The sequence below is a fragment of the Pinus tabuliformis genome, chromosome 3_2 (genome assembly GCF_031772625.1).
Source record: "Pinus tabuliformis cultivar Carrire ecotype Pingquan chromosome 3_2, CPIR1, whole genome shotgun sequence".
NCBI classification, from domain to species: Eukaryota; Viridiplantae; Streptophyta; class Pinopsida; order Pinales; family Pinaceae; genus Pinus; species Pinus tabuliformis.
This window is the reverse complement of record NC_142302.1, coordinates 678,056,812-678,074,614: the sequence shown is the minus strand read 5'-3', so window position 1 is coordinate 678,074,614 and position 17,803 is coordinate 678,056,812. Positions and strand designations below refer to the sequence as shown.

Sequence of the window (17,803 nt, the reverse complement as noted above, 5' to 3'; positions counted from 1 at the left end):
GGTAAGAAACATGGTGCCAAATGTGGACATAGAACTTGGGTGCCTGATAAACACAAAGTTTTGCTTAAACTATCAATTTGCTATTGGATAAATACAAGTCTTGTTCCAAAAGCCAAAGAATTTCTCATTTGGCGACTCCTAAATCCAATTCTTGCACAAGAGCTTCTAATCCAAAGGAGCCATTCCTCCTAGAAAGAAGACAAATTCAAAGATCATTGCTGCTTCTATCTCTCCAATATTGAGATCTCCTTTTGGTAACCCTTCTTCCTTAGCCACAATGGTAGAAGGTGTAGTCAACAAAGTGGTGATAGGACAAAGATGCAAGTCCCGAGCATTACACGAAAGGGTAAACAAACATTAAATGTGCCAACCATAATAAGGGGGGCTCTGCAAAGAAAACAAATATGGAGCAAGAAGCTAGTATAAAACCCCATTTTGTAAGAAAATGTAATGAACCTCAAAACACACCCTAAAAAAAATTCGTGCTGATTGAATTATAGTACTCAAGCGGTACTCCACATGATTGAGACATAATACTATGATCATAGAATTTACCTATAAATTATAATACTATGTCCCTTATAGAATTTACTCAAAATCTACCTCTTAATGAATTTACACAAGGTTTGATCCAAAACTTGTTTTGTAAAAATGTTATGACAAAATACTATGGGGTTTCACCCCTCCTCCTTTGATTCTTTAAGAAAAGGTTCTATTCCAACTTTATTTTATATACTCTACCCACAACATATGATATGTGGTTGTTGCGCTCTATGGTTTAATTCTTCATATATTAAATGGTTTGATGTGCTCTATTGTATAAGGCTAAGTATGAGGGTTTCCTTATTCCATACTTGAAGTGGCGTATAAATTTCAACGCGTGGACCATGCTTGATTACATGGATCAATTCCATTGGTTTACGAAGAGGTCCTTGCAAAATTTCCTTGAAATTCTGCCACTGCTCTAATGAACAATTTGAAAACTAGTTTCTTTTCATTAATACACATAATTTCTCTACTTATTTGCTGCAAACTAGGAACAAAAATAAACATAGTCACACGATAGCAAAAACACAATATTTTTCTAGGGAACCCAATTGAGAAAACCCTCTGTTTGTTTGAGAATTTTATTGATAGAAATAGAGCAATAGATCTCTTACAATACAATCATGTTTCAATAGAAAACAATCTTGTTCTCCTTGCCTATCCTAAGCTTGAAACACCTTGCAAGAACCCTGATTTGCTTCCCTATTCCCTTGGGGACTTCTGAAGGCCTTGTTACCACTCAAACTAGTAGGGGGTCCTAGAGGGGCACTTGCTAGGTCAAGAGCAACAATGAAGCTAAAGCCCACTATCACCACAACTGAAGCTTCGTACTCTTTACGAAATTTCATCGATGGGAGGATATCCATTATAATAAGGATCACGAAATTGAATGGATCAATGATAGGATGAGAGGTGATCCTAAAAGCCTATTCACAAGAGAGGCTCAAATATAAGGCTTGCTTACATTCAAAGCAAGATGAAAGACTCTCTAGGAAGGGCTTAAGGGAATTCTAGGGGCTAGGGTTTGAGTATATGACTTGTCAATAATATTCTTAGCCTAAAATCCTTGTAAGAAACTTGGCTTCCAAGTGGTCTTTGTGAAATTGGCTTCAATAAGTTGTGGGACCACATGGGACCAAGCAGACTTGAGGTTAGTTCAAGGGATTGGGGTTGAACAACCAATGATGTGCTTGACCAAATCAGGGAGGAGAAGGGGATCAAGGAAGGAATTTTCAATGAAAGGTAATGCAATGATCCAATTGAGGTTTCTAGCCAAGGGAAACCTAGGGCAAGGAACAATACCTGATCTAGGGCTTGCAATATCTTGAGATCCCACTGTCGGATTTGCTTGAAATTTGGAGGGCCTCTAGAGCAAACTCCAACGCAGTTGTGGACCAAAAATCGAAGTATTTGGATGGCTAGATTGTGAGATAAGTGATTCCCTATGTGACCTAATGTGTTAGGCCTGGAAAAGAAGAGGGAGGAGAAGAAGTAAGGTTTAAGTTGATCACCTTATTATGGAACAATGCCTAATCCTTTGGGGAGATTTGGCTTCAATAAGTTGTAGGACCACACGAGACCAAGCAGACCCGAGGTTAGGTCAAGGGAATGGGGTTGAGCAACCAATGATGTGCTTGACCTAATCATGGAGGAGAAGGGAATCAAGGAAGAAATTTTCAATGAAAGGTAATGCAATGATCCCAGTGAGGTTTCTAGCCAAGGGAAACTTAGGGCAAGGAACAGTCCTCAAGCTAGGGCTTGCAATATCTTGAGATCCTGCCATTGGATTCGCTTGAAATTTGAGAGCCTCTAGAGCAAACTCCAACGTAGTTTTTGACCGAAAATCGAAGTATTTGGATGGCTACATTGTGAGATAAGTGATGCCCTAGGTGACCTAATGGGCCAGGCCTTGAAAAGAAGAGGGAGGAGAAGAAGTAAGGTTTAAGGTGATCACCTTATGGTGGACCAGTGCCTAATATTTTGGGGAGATTTGGAGTCGAGTAATTATGACTATCGACATTGAATTTTCTATGTCAAGGAGGCCTCAAATACAACTTCGCATAGCATTAGGGCAGCAACAAAAGCAACTTCGAGAACTTTATGCTTCATTTTGCAAAATTGATGGCTTATCAAGATGAATTTCAATGAAGAAGCATCTCTAGGAACTGCATTCATAATACATGACCCATTCATGAAGCATCACTATATAGAAACCAAATTTCCACAACTTCGCATAAATGGATGCAGTAAATGAGCCCTAGTATAGTGAAATCCCAACAACAATGTATGTTACAAAAATAGAAAAGAAAATAGCAATAAATTACACTTACATGTATTAAGAAGAGTATATCCAACCATCAATAATTTATTAATCAAGAAGCTCTAAGACGAGAAAATAATCCAAACATCAAAATTCATTCCATGCTCCAAAATTCGTCCTCTAAGAAGGATTGCGAAATTCTCAAGAGAGATACAAGTCCAATCCAAATGATGATGATCAAATGAATCCTCATCGCTTCTATTTATACACTTCTAATGAGTTTGATTTAGCTACTTGAGCCTACATTAGCCCCTAGAATAAAGTACTGTGCAAAATGACTAACTTTTGGTGACAAGCCCACCAAACTAGCTCATAAGCAAAAGAATAAGCCTCTCAAGAGGTCGAATGATCAATAATACATGTGGTTGGGCCTTCTAAGAAGCCTGATGAAGTACATAAGTGCCACAATGATGAATAAGACTCGCAAACGTAGTGGACATGGGGTTGGCCCCTTGTTTTGTTGATTTTGGGTAGCATCGGATGTGCTCTAGCCTTGAAAATTGATGGAGAGGCTAAGCCATATGAGATCTCCAAGACCCAGAAATCATTTGGAGAAATTCCACATGGATGAGGAGTTATTAAAATAATTAATATTTTTAATGGGTTTGTAAGTCTAAACCTAGGAAAATAAAAAAATTAATATGTATTAATAAGAATATGGGTGAGAAGGTTCTAAGTGACGAGGATTAAGCTGTTTTAATCTTAGCCGTTGATTAGAAATTAGATCACGGTTGTTGATTCATCAACAGGAAAAGTATAAGAGGAGGCTTGAGGGTCAGTTGGAGATACACCAAGGGAGATCAGTCAGTTCAATTTTTTGGGGCGAGGTTTGTTGAGGAAATCGAGCAAGTGATCAGTTGTAGTGAGGGGTAGTTCGGCAAGGGATTTTCATTCGAGGCTGAAGAATACATGGCAGAGAGGCAGCGCAGTGCCTAGAGAGACAGCGCGGGCCCTAGAAGGGCTGACACAGAGGCTGAAGAGCTGACGTAGATGATGCAGAAGGCTGACGTAGGTGATGCAGAAGCCATAGAGCTGACGCTGGGCCTCAGAGGCAGCGCTGGGAAGATTCTGTGGGGCAGACTGGGAGCAGATCAACAGATACTGTGCAGGGAGAGGGTGATGCAACTCTTGGAGTGACGCAGTTCTAGAGCAGTGCTTGGAGCAACTTTCGCTGTCTAGCATTAGGAACAACAGGAGTCACTGTGGGGTTTGATCATCTGTTTGCTAATTTTCCAGAATATCTATCTCCGGATAGAGGTACTACTACCAAGGATATTCTCTGTTGGGTGAGCCATTTTTGGCACCCTATTTGTATTCACGAAATCTGCTTAATAATACAAACCCTCTATATGCTGCATGTGTTTTCTCGAATTGGATTTTTCCGGGGATGATTGTCCAAAAATAACGGTGTCCCTTGTGTTATTGTCTCAATTTATTTCAGTGCATGATCTATATATTTGTGAAGGCTACTATAGTATTTACTTTGATGTTTATGCAATTAAATAACTTGTTAATGTAAAGAACAAGTAGGAGATTGAAAACCAATAATTGCAGTAGGGGTTTCTGATGTGTTAGATTTAGGAATTTTCACATGGTATTAGAGTGATTGCAGATCATAGGCGACTGGAGACACCAGCCAAGAAATTTGAGAATTTGCAGTAGAGAAGCAGCTGTCCCGAGAGACCGCGTTGATCCAAAGCTGAAGAGGCAAGAAGAGGAGTGACGTAGTGTAGAGAGTGTGACACAAAGGCTCACGCAGTGCCTGCGTCAGCATTCTGAGCGAGGAGAGGAAGACGCAATAGCTAGGAGGAGCCCACACAGTAGCTACGCCAACCATCAGGGCCTGCGCATGGGCAGAGGAGGGCAGATTAGGCTCACGCAGAGCCATGTCATCCTTTTGAGCCAAGAAGGATTGACACATTTGGCCGAGAGGAGCGGATTCAGCCCACGTAGAGATTACGCAGAGCGTGAAGGGCTCGGATTCTTCGAGTTGTTGGGGCTAAGGGAGCTGTGTAGATTTCGATTTGTGGAGTTGGTGGGACGCTGTTTCTGTACCAGAATAGTGTCTAAGGAGACTGAACCAAGGTAGAGGGAAGAACTACCTCGACATATTTCTAGCCAAGAAATCTAGATCCGGGTTGCAGCGGCAAAGGAGGATTGGAGAGGAGTGATTCGACGGTTGGCTGGAGGATTTCCGAAAAGGAAATCATGACTCAGAGGGAGTCTAGAGAAGGGAGGCAGAGATGGCAATGAATGGGTTGAGGGATTAGGACAGATTGGACAGAGCATCCAATTTTTTCCCCTGGAAGGCCAGGATCCTAGCAATCCTAGACAAACATCGGATCAAGGACTATGCCTTGAAGGTTGTTGTTGAACAGGTCGACGCTGATCTATTGAATAAATACGAGGAGGTGCAGGCTAATGTCAAGTGCATGATCCTAGACAGGGTCAAAGATCATGTAGTACCACACATTGCTGAGAAGAGCACAACAAGGGAGATGTGGGAGACCTTGACCACCTTGTATTAGGGCTCTTCCGTGGAATGGAAGATGCTATTAGAAAATCATTTGAGACAGTATCAGATGCAGAAAGGAGAGGAGATAGATCCCTTCCTTCTCAGGTTGCAAGGGATTTGCGACCAGCTTACTTCCGTGGGGTCTACACCGGATCCAGAGTTCATGGTCAGAACTGCCCTGAATGCTGTCTATGAGGAGTGGGAGACGTTTGTCCAAAGCATTTTGGGAAGAGCAACTCTCCCCAATTGGGAGGAGATGTGGGCAACTCTTTGACAGGAAGAGCTCAGGTGATTGACCATGGCAGGGAATAGTGGTAAGGGAGTTCAAATCAAGGAGGAGGAGGAGGATGCAGGTCTCGCATCAGTGAGACATCAGGGGCTACAGAAGAGAAAGAAGAAAGACATCTCCAAGGTCAAGTGCTTCAACTGTGGGGAGTTGGGACATTATGCCTCTCAGTGCCCCAGGAAGAAAGGCAAGGGAGAAGCTTCCGACTCAAAGGCTACTCCAGCAAAGGCGGAGAAGGATGTTGAGACTGATGACGATTGTGCCATGAGTGCTCATGTGCCTCTAGAGAAGAGGTGGGGAGACTTGGAGCTGTAGTCGAGAGGACTACAGAAAAAGGGGTAGGATCCTTGAGGTGCCCAAACTCTTGGATCACATACGGCTACGGGAGCCCTTAAAGACAGTAGCATGATGACAGGTGTTGGGTGGAGCAAGGTGTGATGGAGCGACAAAGCAATGCTAGAGTGCAGAAGTCTGTAGCAGCGCAGTGGAGGTTGCAGCAGTGCGAGAGACACAAAAGAGGTTGCAGCAGCACAATGGTAGCGGAGGGAGCACAAGATAACAGAAGAGGTAGCTTTAGCATCACGAGGTTTCCAGACTGACCAGGATGTCAGTGTTTGGTTGAAGTCAGTTACTTACTTCTCGGTAACTTGAGTTGCAGTGCAGCAGTTAGCAGTGGCAGTGCTATGGGCAGCATGATGTAGCGTGTTGAGAGGGAGTTGCAGTACAAATGTAGCAGTGGCACTGACAGTGGCAGTGTCATGGGCAACAGTCCAGGAAGCAACAGTGACGGTGGTAGTGTCATGGGCAACAGTATAGGAAGCAACAGTGCAGTGGATGTGGGGCAGTAGGCCAAGCATCAACACAAAGGACTGATGCGGAGGATCAGTGTGATGCTTCTATGATGAAGCATTGCTAGAGCACATTTCTCGCTAAGAGGGAGTGTTGATTTTGGGTAGCATCGAATGTTCTCTAGCCTTGAAAATTGGTGGAGAGGCTAAGGCACATGATATCTCCAAGACCCAGAAATCGTTTGGAGAAATTCCACCCGGATGAGGATTTATTAAAATAATTAATATTTTTAATGGGTTCCCAAGTCTAAACTTAGGAAAATAAAAATATTAATATGTATTAATAAGAATATGGGTGAGAAGGTTCTAAGTGACGAGGATCAAGCTGTTTTAATCTTAGTCATTGATTCATCAACAGGAAAAGTATAAGAGGAGGCTTGAGGGTCAGTTGGAGATACACCAAGGGAGATCAGTCAGTTCAATTTTTTGGGGTGAGGTTTGTTGAGGAAATCGAGCAAGTGATCAGTTGAAGTGAGGGGAAGTTTGGTAAGGGATTTTCATCCGAGGCCGAAGAATACATAGCAGAGAGGCAGTGCAGGCCCTAGAAGGGTTGACGCAGAGGCTGAAGAGTTGACACAGAGGACGTAGAAGGCTGACGCAAGTGACGCAAAAGCCGTAGAGGCTGACGCTGGGCCTCAGAGGTAGTGTTGGGGAGATTTTGTGGGGCAGACTAGGAGAAGATCAACAGATATTGAGCCGGGAGAGGGTGACGCAGTTCCAGAGCAGTACTTGGAGCAGATTTCGCTGTCCAGCATAAGGAACAACAAGAGTTGCTGTGGGGTTTTATCATCCGTTTGTTGATTTGCCGAAATATCTGTCTCCGAATAGAGATACTACTACCAAGGATATTCTTTGTTGGGTGAGCCATTTCTGGCACCCTAGTTGTATTCACGAAATCTGCTTAATAATAAAAACCCTCTATATGCTGCACTGGTTTTCCACAATTGGGTTTGTTCGGGGACGATTGTCCAAAAATAACGGTGTCCCTTGTGTTATTGTCTCAATTTATTTCAGTGCATGATCTGTGTATTTGTGAAGGTTGCAATAGTGTTTACTTCAATGTTTATGCAATTAAATAACTTGTTAATGTAAAGAACAAGTAGGAGATTGTAAACCAGTAATTGTAGTAGGGGTTTCTGATGTGTTAGATTTAGGAATTTTCACATGTTTTCCAAATAATAAACTTGTGGTGCTCTCAATGGGTGTGAGGGTACACAAGTAACCTCATGGGTCTCCAAGTAGATCGAAGATGCCTGTAGACCATCTATAAGGGCTCAAATGATGGTGTAAGTGATGCCACATCAGCATACAAGTCCTGGGTCATCTTCCAAGTGCATGGTACAACTGTGAGGTCGACTGGGCATGGTGAACCAGTTGCATCTTCATCGTGCAATAGGTGAAGCTCGAACAATATTTGAACATCTCTGGGGATCCTTTGAGTGGTATCTATTGTTGTGGAGGGACATGGCTCTCAACACACACTCTACATGTGTCAATGTATCCCTCTGGAGGGTTAGGACCTTGTATAGGGAGACCAAACCCAAAATGAAGACCATCTGCAATCCTGTATAAGATGCGATGCGTCCCCTAGCCTTCCAGTACAAGTCATCAAAGGAAATTGAGTAAAAGAGCTTACAAACCATGGACAACATGTAGGCACTTCATAACGACATGCCCTTCCATAATGGGCTTTGGCATGTGCTAATGTCTCTAAGCTCCAAATGGGGTTAACCAAGTATCCTATTAGGTGGTTTCTAATTTTAAAGGGGATAGTATGTCCATCCTTTAAAGGGTGGTGGCATGTGATAAAAAGATGAATAGAATGGGGAATGAAAGGGGGAGCCCTCGGCCACATGCTGGGGTACAAGGGTAGCTAATAAAAGAGAAGACCACACTTGGTTATATAATGTATAGGAGGGAGCAAACATGGTGCATGAGGTGCCCCGACCTTGATTTTTACACCCTTTTTTATATGCCTTTTTCCTTTTATGAATTTTCTTTAATTAACTGCTTGAAGCTCAAGGGATAAGAGCATGATGTGTAAGATATATCAGTGTACACCCCTTTTAAGGTAGGGTGGTTCATCGCCTACCAGGGGTTGGGACAATCATGGGTTCTTGAATGGTAAAGGAGGCTCATCTAGGGTCTATAGGAACCAAGGTGATGGGGTAGAGCTCATCTATTGGCTTTTGCCCACGTGCTAAATGTGTTTGTCTCGACCATCTTTTGCATTTTGTGGTACATCTTCCTGTTGAATGTGGCCAATTATTTTTTACTTTACTTTTCATCTGCATCAACCTTCGGGGTATCATTTCGGGCCTGACCCAAGGTGTGGGCAAGGGGAAGGGAAGGCTAACCCTATGTGGACCCAGTGGAGGAATGTGGACCCAGGTTGGAGAAATCATGAATGGGGTTATAATGATTCGAACGGGAGTGATATATGTGGATGAGGGAGCAGGACCACGCAACCAAAATCAGGGTTTCCTACGTAGTACCATCCCTAAAGCCCAAGGTCAGTAAAAGAGATCCCACCGGACTAGGGTCCAAGGTTAACATCTAAAAGAGGTCTAGGGGACAAGAGCACAGACCTAGCCCACTCTTTCTGCCGAATCCCCCCATTAATCCATGCCCAGAAGTATCCATGATAAGCAAACTACAACACTCAATTACCAAATGACAAGGCATACCTTTAGGTTCGAGAGGCCCACCTTCAAACATACGATCATGACAGATGGGTGAGGGACCACATGGCTGGCTCAGGTGGCAGAAAAATGGCACAACGAGCTAGTTGGTGGCTGTTGGCTGTCGGCTAAGGACCATCTTGGAGAATTTTTTTCTCCTAGGGATATCAATGGTGGGTAACATCTAGCTCCAATTGGGACGTGATTTCTCAGAAAAGTGGACGAAGCTACTCGAACGGGAGGTTACGAGAACTCTAGCAATCTCTTGGTTACCGTAGACCTGTTACCTGCACATATAATAGATGAAAAAACAGGGAAACATGCTTTCGCAACGTCTCATGATTGCACATGCTTGGATTAGACCCATAAAATCGACTCATAGAAGTTGTCTTTCAAATGCAGTTTTTAAATCTAAGTGCAGCTAATCTATCATGAGAAATATGACATGACATTAATTTTAATGCAAAATCAGCATGCAATGCATCCTACCCTAACATGCATACGACGAAGCCAATATCATGTGTAATCAAAAAGCCAGTGCAACTAACATATCATCAAATTAATATAAATGTGCCTGCCCATATGATTACTCATGGAGCAAATCCCAAAGCGAATGCAAACCCAAACACATGGAGGATGATGCGGGCGGGAGGTGGGAAAATATAGTTTCCATGTGAGGCAAGAGGAATCCCTAAGAGAAGGAACATGAGTCAATTTAGAGATGCAGGTGCTTCCCTTTAGGTACACAATGGTGGAGTGAATGATTATCCTTAAGAAATTCTCATCATAATCATTGCCCACAATATTATGCTTTGTAGATTCAACAAGGTTGTGATGAGAGTGGAACAAAGGTGAGGGAAAGAAGGAGCAACAACTAGATTGCTCAAGGTGATGTTCACATTGGAGAGGGGAAGTCATGGAGTGATCAAAACCAGTGTTGCGAAAATCGTGATTTTTTCGGCATGGCGATTTAATCGGCCGATTTAATCAACAATTTTTTCATTTTGAAAAAATTGCCAAAAAATCGTAAAAATTGTGAAAAAATCGCCAAGATTTTTTCCAAAATGAGAAAATCGCGATAAAATCATAAAAATCGTCAAAAATCGTGGATGCTTTAGATGCTTAAAAAATTGAAAAGAAATGTTTTTTTTTCTACTTTTTTAATGTTGCCTATGTTTTGGCAATTTTTACCGATTTTTTCCCCTCGCCGATTTAATCCCGATCGTGATGTTCGCAACACTGATCAAAACCCTAAGGGTGCATCCAAGGAGGTAAGGTATAATCAATGATGGGCTCTTCCTTAACACTATACTCGAAAGGGGGAAAGGGCTCACGGTCACTCGAGATCATATGACCATGGGTGAGGGAATCACTTGTGGAAAACTTTCAAGGAGGGGCTCTTCCTTGACACTATACTCGAAAGGGGGAAGGACTCATGGTCACTCGAGATCATATGACTATGGGTGAGGGAATCACTTGTGGAAAACTTAATATGATGAACAAGAGGAAAAAGCAAAGGGCAAAGTGAAATATTATATTCAACGAGTTTTTCTTCCTCAAAATCATAATCTAAAGGCTCAAATGATTTGAATATAGAATCATAAGGAGGATAGGTGGGAGCCTTATCGATTTCATCATTATTAGTATCAAAGATTGAGTCTTCCCTAAAAGGAGAATTGACTACTTCCAACTACCCCTCCTCATGCAAAAGACAATAATAATCCTCCTTCCCAAGGGTGTCGATGGATATGTCATCATAAGTAATGTTCGAGAGAAAGGGGAGACCAACCTCAACCTCATCCTCCTTATCAGTGTCATATATGGGAGCACAATCAAATTGAGGACCAATAATTTCCCATTTCTCCTTCTCAATGTGGAAGTAATCTCCAATGTTATCTTCCAAGGCGCTAGTGGGGTCACCTTCAAAAGGAGAATCATCGAGATTACTATCCTTGGGAAAGGTAAGGTTAATCTCAACTTCACCTTCCATAAATTCACCCTTCTCGACACACGTGCTCTCAAAATCATCCTTTTCATTGTGTGGACCCGAGGAGGACTCATCTTCTTGCTCATTACTTAGATTCTCGATGTCTTGATGATGGTCAATGAAGGCTTCCCCTTGGAACCTTAATGTGGGGCATACTTGAAAATGTCTAAGAAAGCCATCAACAAACTCCTCAATAGATGAGATGCTCTTAGGTTCATGATCATGTAGTCATGAGTTATGACCGCCAAGAGATCCCATGAACAACAACATAAGGACATCTTGATGAATAACCTCCTCTCTTGAAGCATGTGCATTAATCTTTCTACGTGGTCAATTGCAGAGAGTGGATCACCATCAAGCACGGGCACCCCACGTACCTTCCTTCCCCTTACATGATTGGCGTGCCTAGGGATGCTAGTAATGTCTAAAGCGGGAAATTTATCAAAGAAAGACAACCTATTTGAGATATACATGAAAAATATGTAGGAGTCGCCAAGGTGAATTTAAAGATGCATAGGAAAATGCTTGCTTCACCCTACAAGAATCGACCTTAAAGTTCAATGAAGAACTAGGGCTCCGTTCTTCCAATTGAGTCGCCAATAATGTTATGTCAATATGTCGTATGGGGAAAAACATGTTTCGTGTCCCTGACAATGACGCCACAATGTTACTGCTCAAAATAACAAGGGGTCCTAAAGGGGCACTTGCTAGGTCAAGAGCAACAATGAAGCTAAAGCCCACTGTCACCACAGCGAAAGCTTTGTACTCTTTATGGACTTTCACCGATGGGATGAGACCATTATAATAAGGATCACGAAATTGAATGGATAAACGATAGGATGAGAGGTGATCCTAAAATCTTATTCAAAAGAGAGGCTCATATTTAAGGCTTGCTTGCTTTGAAAGCAAGATGAAAGGCTCTCTAGGAAGGGCTTAAGGGAATTCTAGGGGATAGGGTTTGAGTATATGACTTCTCAAGAAGATTGTTAGCTCCTAAAATCCTTGTAAGAAACTTGGCTTCCAAGTGGTCTTTGTGAAATTGGCTTCAATAAGTTGTAGGCCCACGCGGGACCAAGTAGACCCGAGGTTAGGTAAAGGGAATGGGTTGAGCAACAAATGATGTGTTTGACCTAATCAGGGAGGAGAAGGGGATCAAGGAAGGAATTTTCAATGAAAGGTAATGCAATGATCCCAGTGAGGCTTCTAGCCATGGGAAACCTAGGGCAAGGAACAGTCCCCGAGCTAGGGCTTGCAATATCTCGAGATCCCACTGTCAGACTTGCTTGGAATTTGGAGGTCCTCTAGAGAAAACTACAATGCAGTTGTGGACCAAAAATCGAAGTATTTTGATGGCTAAATTGTGAGATAAGTGATGCCCTAGGTGACCTAATGGGCTAGGCCCGAAAAAAAAGAGGGACGAGAAGTAAGAGGTGATCACTTTATGGTGGAATGGTGCCTAATCCTTTGGGGAGATTTGGAGTCGAGTAATTATGACCATGGACATTGAATTTTCTATGTCAAGGAGGCCTCAAAGACAACTTCGAATATCATTAGGGCAGCAACAAAAACAACTTTAAGAACTTTATACTTTGTTTTGCAAAATTGATGGCTTATCAAGATGAATTTCAATGAAGAAGCATCTATAGGAATATTCATTCATAATACATGGCCCATACATGAAGCATCACTATATAGAAATTGAATTTCCACAACTTCGCATAAATGGATGCAGTAAATTAGCTCTAGTATAGCGAAATCCCAACAACAATGTATGTGACAAAAATAGAAAAGAAAATAACATTAAATTGTGCAAAACGACTAACTTTTGGTGACAAGCCCATCAAATCAGCTCATAAACTAAATAATAAGCCTCTCAAGAGGCTCAATGATCAATAATACATGTCGTTGGGCCTTCTAAGAAGCCTGATGAAGTTCATAAGTGCCACAATGATGAACAAGACTCCCAAAAGTAGTGGACAAGGGGTTGGCCCCTTGTTGTCCAAATAATAAACTTGTGGTGCTCCCAATGGGTGTGAGGCCACACAAGTAACCTCTTGGGTCTCCAAGTAGATCGAAGATTCTTTTAGACCATTTGTAAGGGCTCAGATGATGGTGTAAGTGATGCCACATCAACATACAAGTCCTGAGTCATCTACCAAGTGCATGGTACAATTGTGGGGCCGGATGGACATGGTGAACCAGGTGCATCTTCCTCGTCCAATATGTGAATCTCAAGCAATTTCTAAACATCTCTGGGGTTCCTTGGAGTGGTGTCTACTACTGTGGAGGCCCATGGCTCTCAACACACACCCTACATGTGTCAATGTAGCCCTCTGGAGGGTTAGGACCCCGTATAAAGAGACCAAACCCAAAATGGAGACCATTTGTAATCCTGCATAAGATCCAATGCATCCCCTAATCTTCCAGTACAACAAGTCATCAAAGGAAATCGATTAAAAGAGTTTATAAACCATGGACAGCAGGTGGGCACTTCATAATGACATGCCCTTCCATAGTGGGCTTTGGCATGTACTAATGTCTCTAAGCTCCAAATGGGGTTAACCAAGTATCCTATTAGGTGGTTTCTACTCTTAAAGGGGATACTATATCCAAGGTACATCCTTGAAAGGGTGGTGGCTTGTGATAAAGAGAAGAATGGAGTAAGGAATGAAAGGGGGAGCCCTGGGCCACATGTTGGGGTACAAGGGTAGCTAATAAAAGGGAAGCCCACACTTGGGTATATAATGTATAGGAGGGAGCAATCGTGGTGCATCAGGTGCCTCGACCTTGATTTTTCCACCCTTTTTTATATGTCTTTTTCTTTTTATGATTTTTCTTTAATTAACTACTTAGAGCTCAAGGGATAAGAGCATGATGTGTAAGATATAATAGTGGATACCCCCTTTAAGGTAGGGCATTTCATTGCCTACCATGTGTTGGGACAATCATGGGTTCTTGAATGATAAAGGAGGCTCATCTAGGGCCTATAGGAACCAGGGTGATGGCCATGATGATGGAGTAGAGCTCATGTGTTGGCTTTAGTCCACGTGCTAAATGTGTTTGTCCCAACCATCTTTTGCATTATGTGGTACATCTTCCTGTTGAATGTGGCCAATTATGCTTTTACTTTTCTTTTCATTTGCATCAACCTCCGGGGCATCATTCTAGGTTTGACCCAAGGTTAACCCTACGTGGACCTTGTGGAGGAATGTGGACCCAGAAGGGAGATATGATGAATGGGGTTATAATGAGTGGAAGGGGAGTGATATATGTGGATGAGGGACCGGGACCACGCAACCAAAATCAGGGTTTCCCACATAGTACCATCCCTAAATCACAAGGTTAGTAAAAGAGATCTCACGGGACTAGGGTCCAAGGTTAACTTCCAAAATAGGTCTAGGGGAAAAGAGCACAGACCTAGCCCACTCTTTCCGCCGAATCCCCCTATTAATCCATGCCCAGAAGTATCCATGATAAGCAAACTACAACATTCAATTACCAAATGACAAGGCATACCTTTTGGCTTGGGAGGCCTACCTTCAAACATACGATCACGAAAAATGGGTGAGGGACTACATGGATGGCTCTGGTGGCAGAGAAATGGCACACCAAGCTAGTTAATAGTTGCAAGGGGCTGCCGACTGAGGACCATCTTGGAGAATTTTTTTCTCCTAGGGATATCACCCAAAAAATGGTGGGAAACTACCCTTATTTCCTATCACATTCCTCCTAAATCCTTGCGCATAAGGAGCTCTTATTATTTAGGAATTAATTCCTAAATCCTACTGCAAATCCCAAGGAAAAGCCTTCTACCAATCTGCACACAAGCTTCTCCTTAGCACACTCTTCCTCTCACAAGCTCCTTCACACAAACTTGTGCTCAAGAATAATGTTACAATGATGTGCCTTCGTCCTCCTTATAAGCAATTCGAATTCTAGCAAGTTTTATTTTTGGAAGTCGAACTTGTGATTGATGAGTTAACTAAGTCTAACTGACTCATGTAAATCGTCTAGTCTCAATTTAGAACTTGAGACTCTTCACTTGTCCTTTTCCCAATTCTAACTCGCATTAGGAGACAACAAACTGAGCCTCCCACTCCTGCGCATAAGTCAAACTGCTTCATGAACTCGTCCTAATTTACAGGGACTTGTGCATGCTAAAGAAGAACAACTCGTGGTCTTTCTTGACTAAGGCACAAGTCAAGAAGACCTTCACTCACTTCTTTTCAACAGTTCTTTACCTGCCTTCACATGGCTTTGCATGGTAAGTCGTAACTTTCGTATCAATAGACAAGATTGAGTTTGGACTGATCGACATTGTCCAATGCTAGGGTTTTTTTTGTGTATTGACCTTCCCTCCACCAGTTTGTTTGGACATTTTCACTCGGGTTACAGTAAGAGTGATGCTCTGCTCTGTAACCATGTTTTGATCTGCCACTTGTTGCTAAATTACCAACAACTATAACCTTGTCCGCTCTCTAAGATTCATCCATTCTTCTTTGGTGCAAACACATTGCGGCTCCATGTGGCTGAAGTGGTATGTAACAAAGTATAAGGTTGATTTTATGATATATACTTATATATCTATAATTGCTTCTGTTAATTGCTGATATTCTTCGTTTGGCCATTTGTTTTTCTTGGCATTGTAGGTTTTGTAGGGAGAGTTTCCCTAATGATGTTGAGACTCTTCTCAGTCTCCATCATTGGCAAGAAATCTCCTTTAGCTGGCTCACGAGTTGATTAAACTTATTGCAAGTATTGTTTTTCATTTTCCCTTTCTTTCCAGGTAAATTTTGTATTTCATTCCCTTGTATGTGGCATCATTTGGTTTGATAACAGGCCAAGTTTTTGTATTAACCCTATTCCTTTTGTGTGCAGGTTCATTGTGAAGATATATAGTTACTTCCAACCCCCTCTCGATAGGGATTCACTCTATGCAGGTAATTCTATATATTTTTTTAAAAAGAAAAACCCCCATTGCATTCTTGCACTCTTTGTTTACTTTCTGGATAATTTACAACTCAGGGTTTAATTATTGAAACCTTGGCACACCATAAATACTATATGGCCATAGTTAAATCTTGGTTTAAATGCTTAGCCATGGTATCATATGTATAAATGTCGTGCCATGACTGAACTCTTATGTATAATTTATTTAATGTACATGGTTTTGACCCTACCCAAATTTGTTAGTTTAGCAACCTTTCATAATTAGTTTTGACAGAGTTTTATTTTTGTTACACGTTGTTGTCGCACAAAGTGTTTAGGCACCGCGACAATGCTCAGAGTAAGGGCTATCACTCTAATCCTTACTCACTCCGTTTAGAATTTCTCCTAGTTAAGTCAAGGGGGGTAGTACCTAGGGGGTGAAAGATGGATGATATAGGAAAACTTGTTGGGAGCCAACAAGTTCTAGGAGATGCACTGAGAATTATCTTATTAACTTGACTTAAATTAGATGCAAGCGAGGTTGATTGTGTAGAAATTCCCATTGTAGATCAACAGATTATGCAATATACTAAAGCAAAATACAAGATCTACTTCTACAACAAACTTTGTGGAAGCTTAATCGAATTGAGCAAGATCAATGAGAACACATATAACTGAGAATAAGAAATCAATCACACATAACACAGAAGAAATAACCCGAGGAAAGCCTCAGCCTAAAACCCCAATCTCTGTATTATCATACAAGTGGAAACATGTTTAGATTACATAAAGAATCAGCTCACAAGCTATCCTGCTCTCTCTACATTTAGACAATACAACTCACAGACTGAGTAGACAAGAGATATGCTTTTCCTTAGCCCTCCAAGCCTCCTATTTCCTTGCGCAATTTTTCTTGGTGTCCAATGATGTCACATGTGTGAATTGGTCTCATCACACTCACAAAACTGAAGAAGTAACTGCGCAATCTCCAAGGAATGAATTCCTTCTGCATGTAAGAGATATTCACAATGGAATATTTCTGCAACTGATAGTACACTGTCCCTCCATCTGATCTCAACTGGGTCTCTGTCTGAACTGACATGCATGAGTTATTTATGAGAGAATATTCAGTTATCTGAAGTGCAACGGTTACATGCATGCATGCATTAACTAACTAAACTCACAATTAATTCAACAAACTGTTTGAATTAATCTAACTGAACTTGACTCAGTTAACTGTGCCAACTAATTACAACTCATCCTTATCTCTTTAACTGATGGATAAATTCCTCAATCAATGGAGAAACTGTTGCATGTCCCCACATAGACTTCATGTTTGATTTTCTACAACTAATTAACTCAAGATGAATTAATTAATTATTTTACAAACCGCTGCTAAGATCAAATTCGAATTTTACTTCTCTATTTTAGTTCAGGGACTAACTAAAATACGAAGGTAACCCGAAATGCTATTTATAGCAGTACTAAATTTAGCACTTCTATATTTAGCATTTCTTGTTGTTATTTTCAACACTCCCTCTCAACAAGAAAGGGATTATCACTAAACCCAATCCTGTCTCTGTGGAACTCGAACTTGCACTTTGACAATGCCTTCGTCAAAATATCTGCATCCTGTTCCTCGTTCAAAACATACAACAACAACATGATCTTTTTGACCACACAGTCTCGAA

The 17,803-nt window shown here is 41.7% G+C and overlaps 1 protein-coding gene across 4 annotated transcripts in view; it reads left to right on the top strand.

The window, feature by feature from the left end:
- Window positions 1-17,803, top strand: part of LOC149182459 (uncharacterized) — a 328,907-nt gene that overhangs the window by 27,987 nt on the left and 283,117 nt on the right. For 2 of the 4 annotated variants that reach the window (XM_089416850.1, XM_089416853.1), the window contains exon 2: window positions 16,062-16,123. The exons of the other annotated variants lie outside the window; for them this stretch is intronic. In XM_089416850.1, the coding sequence (XP_089272976.1) occupies window positions 16,118-16,123 (6 nt within the window). In that variant the 5' untranslated portion in view covers window positions 16,062-16,117. The remainder of the gene's footprint in view (window positions 1-16,061; window positions 16,124-17,803) is intronic. 4 annotated transcript variants of the gene reach the window in all.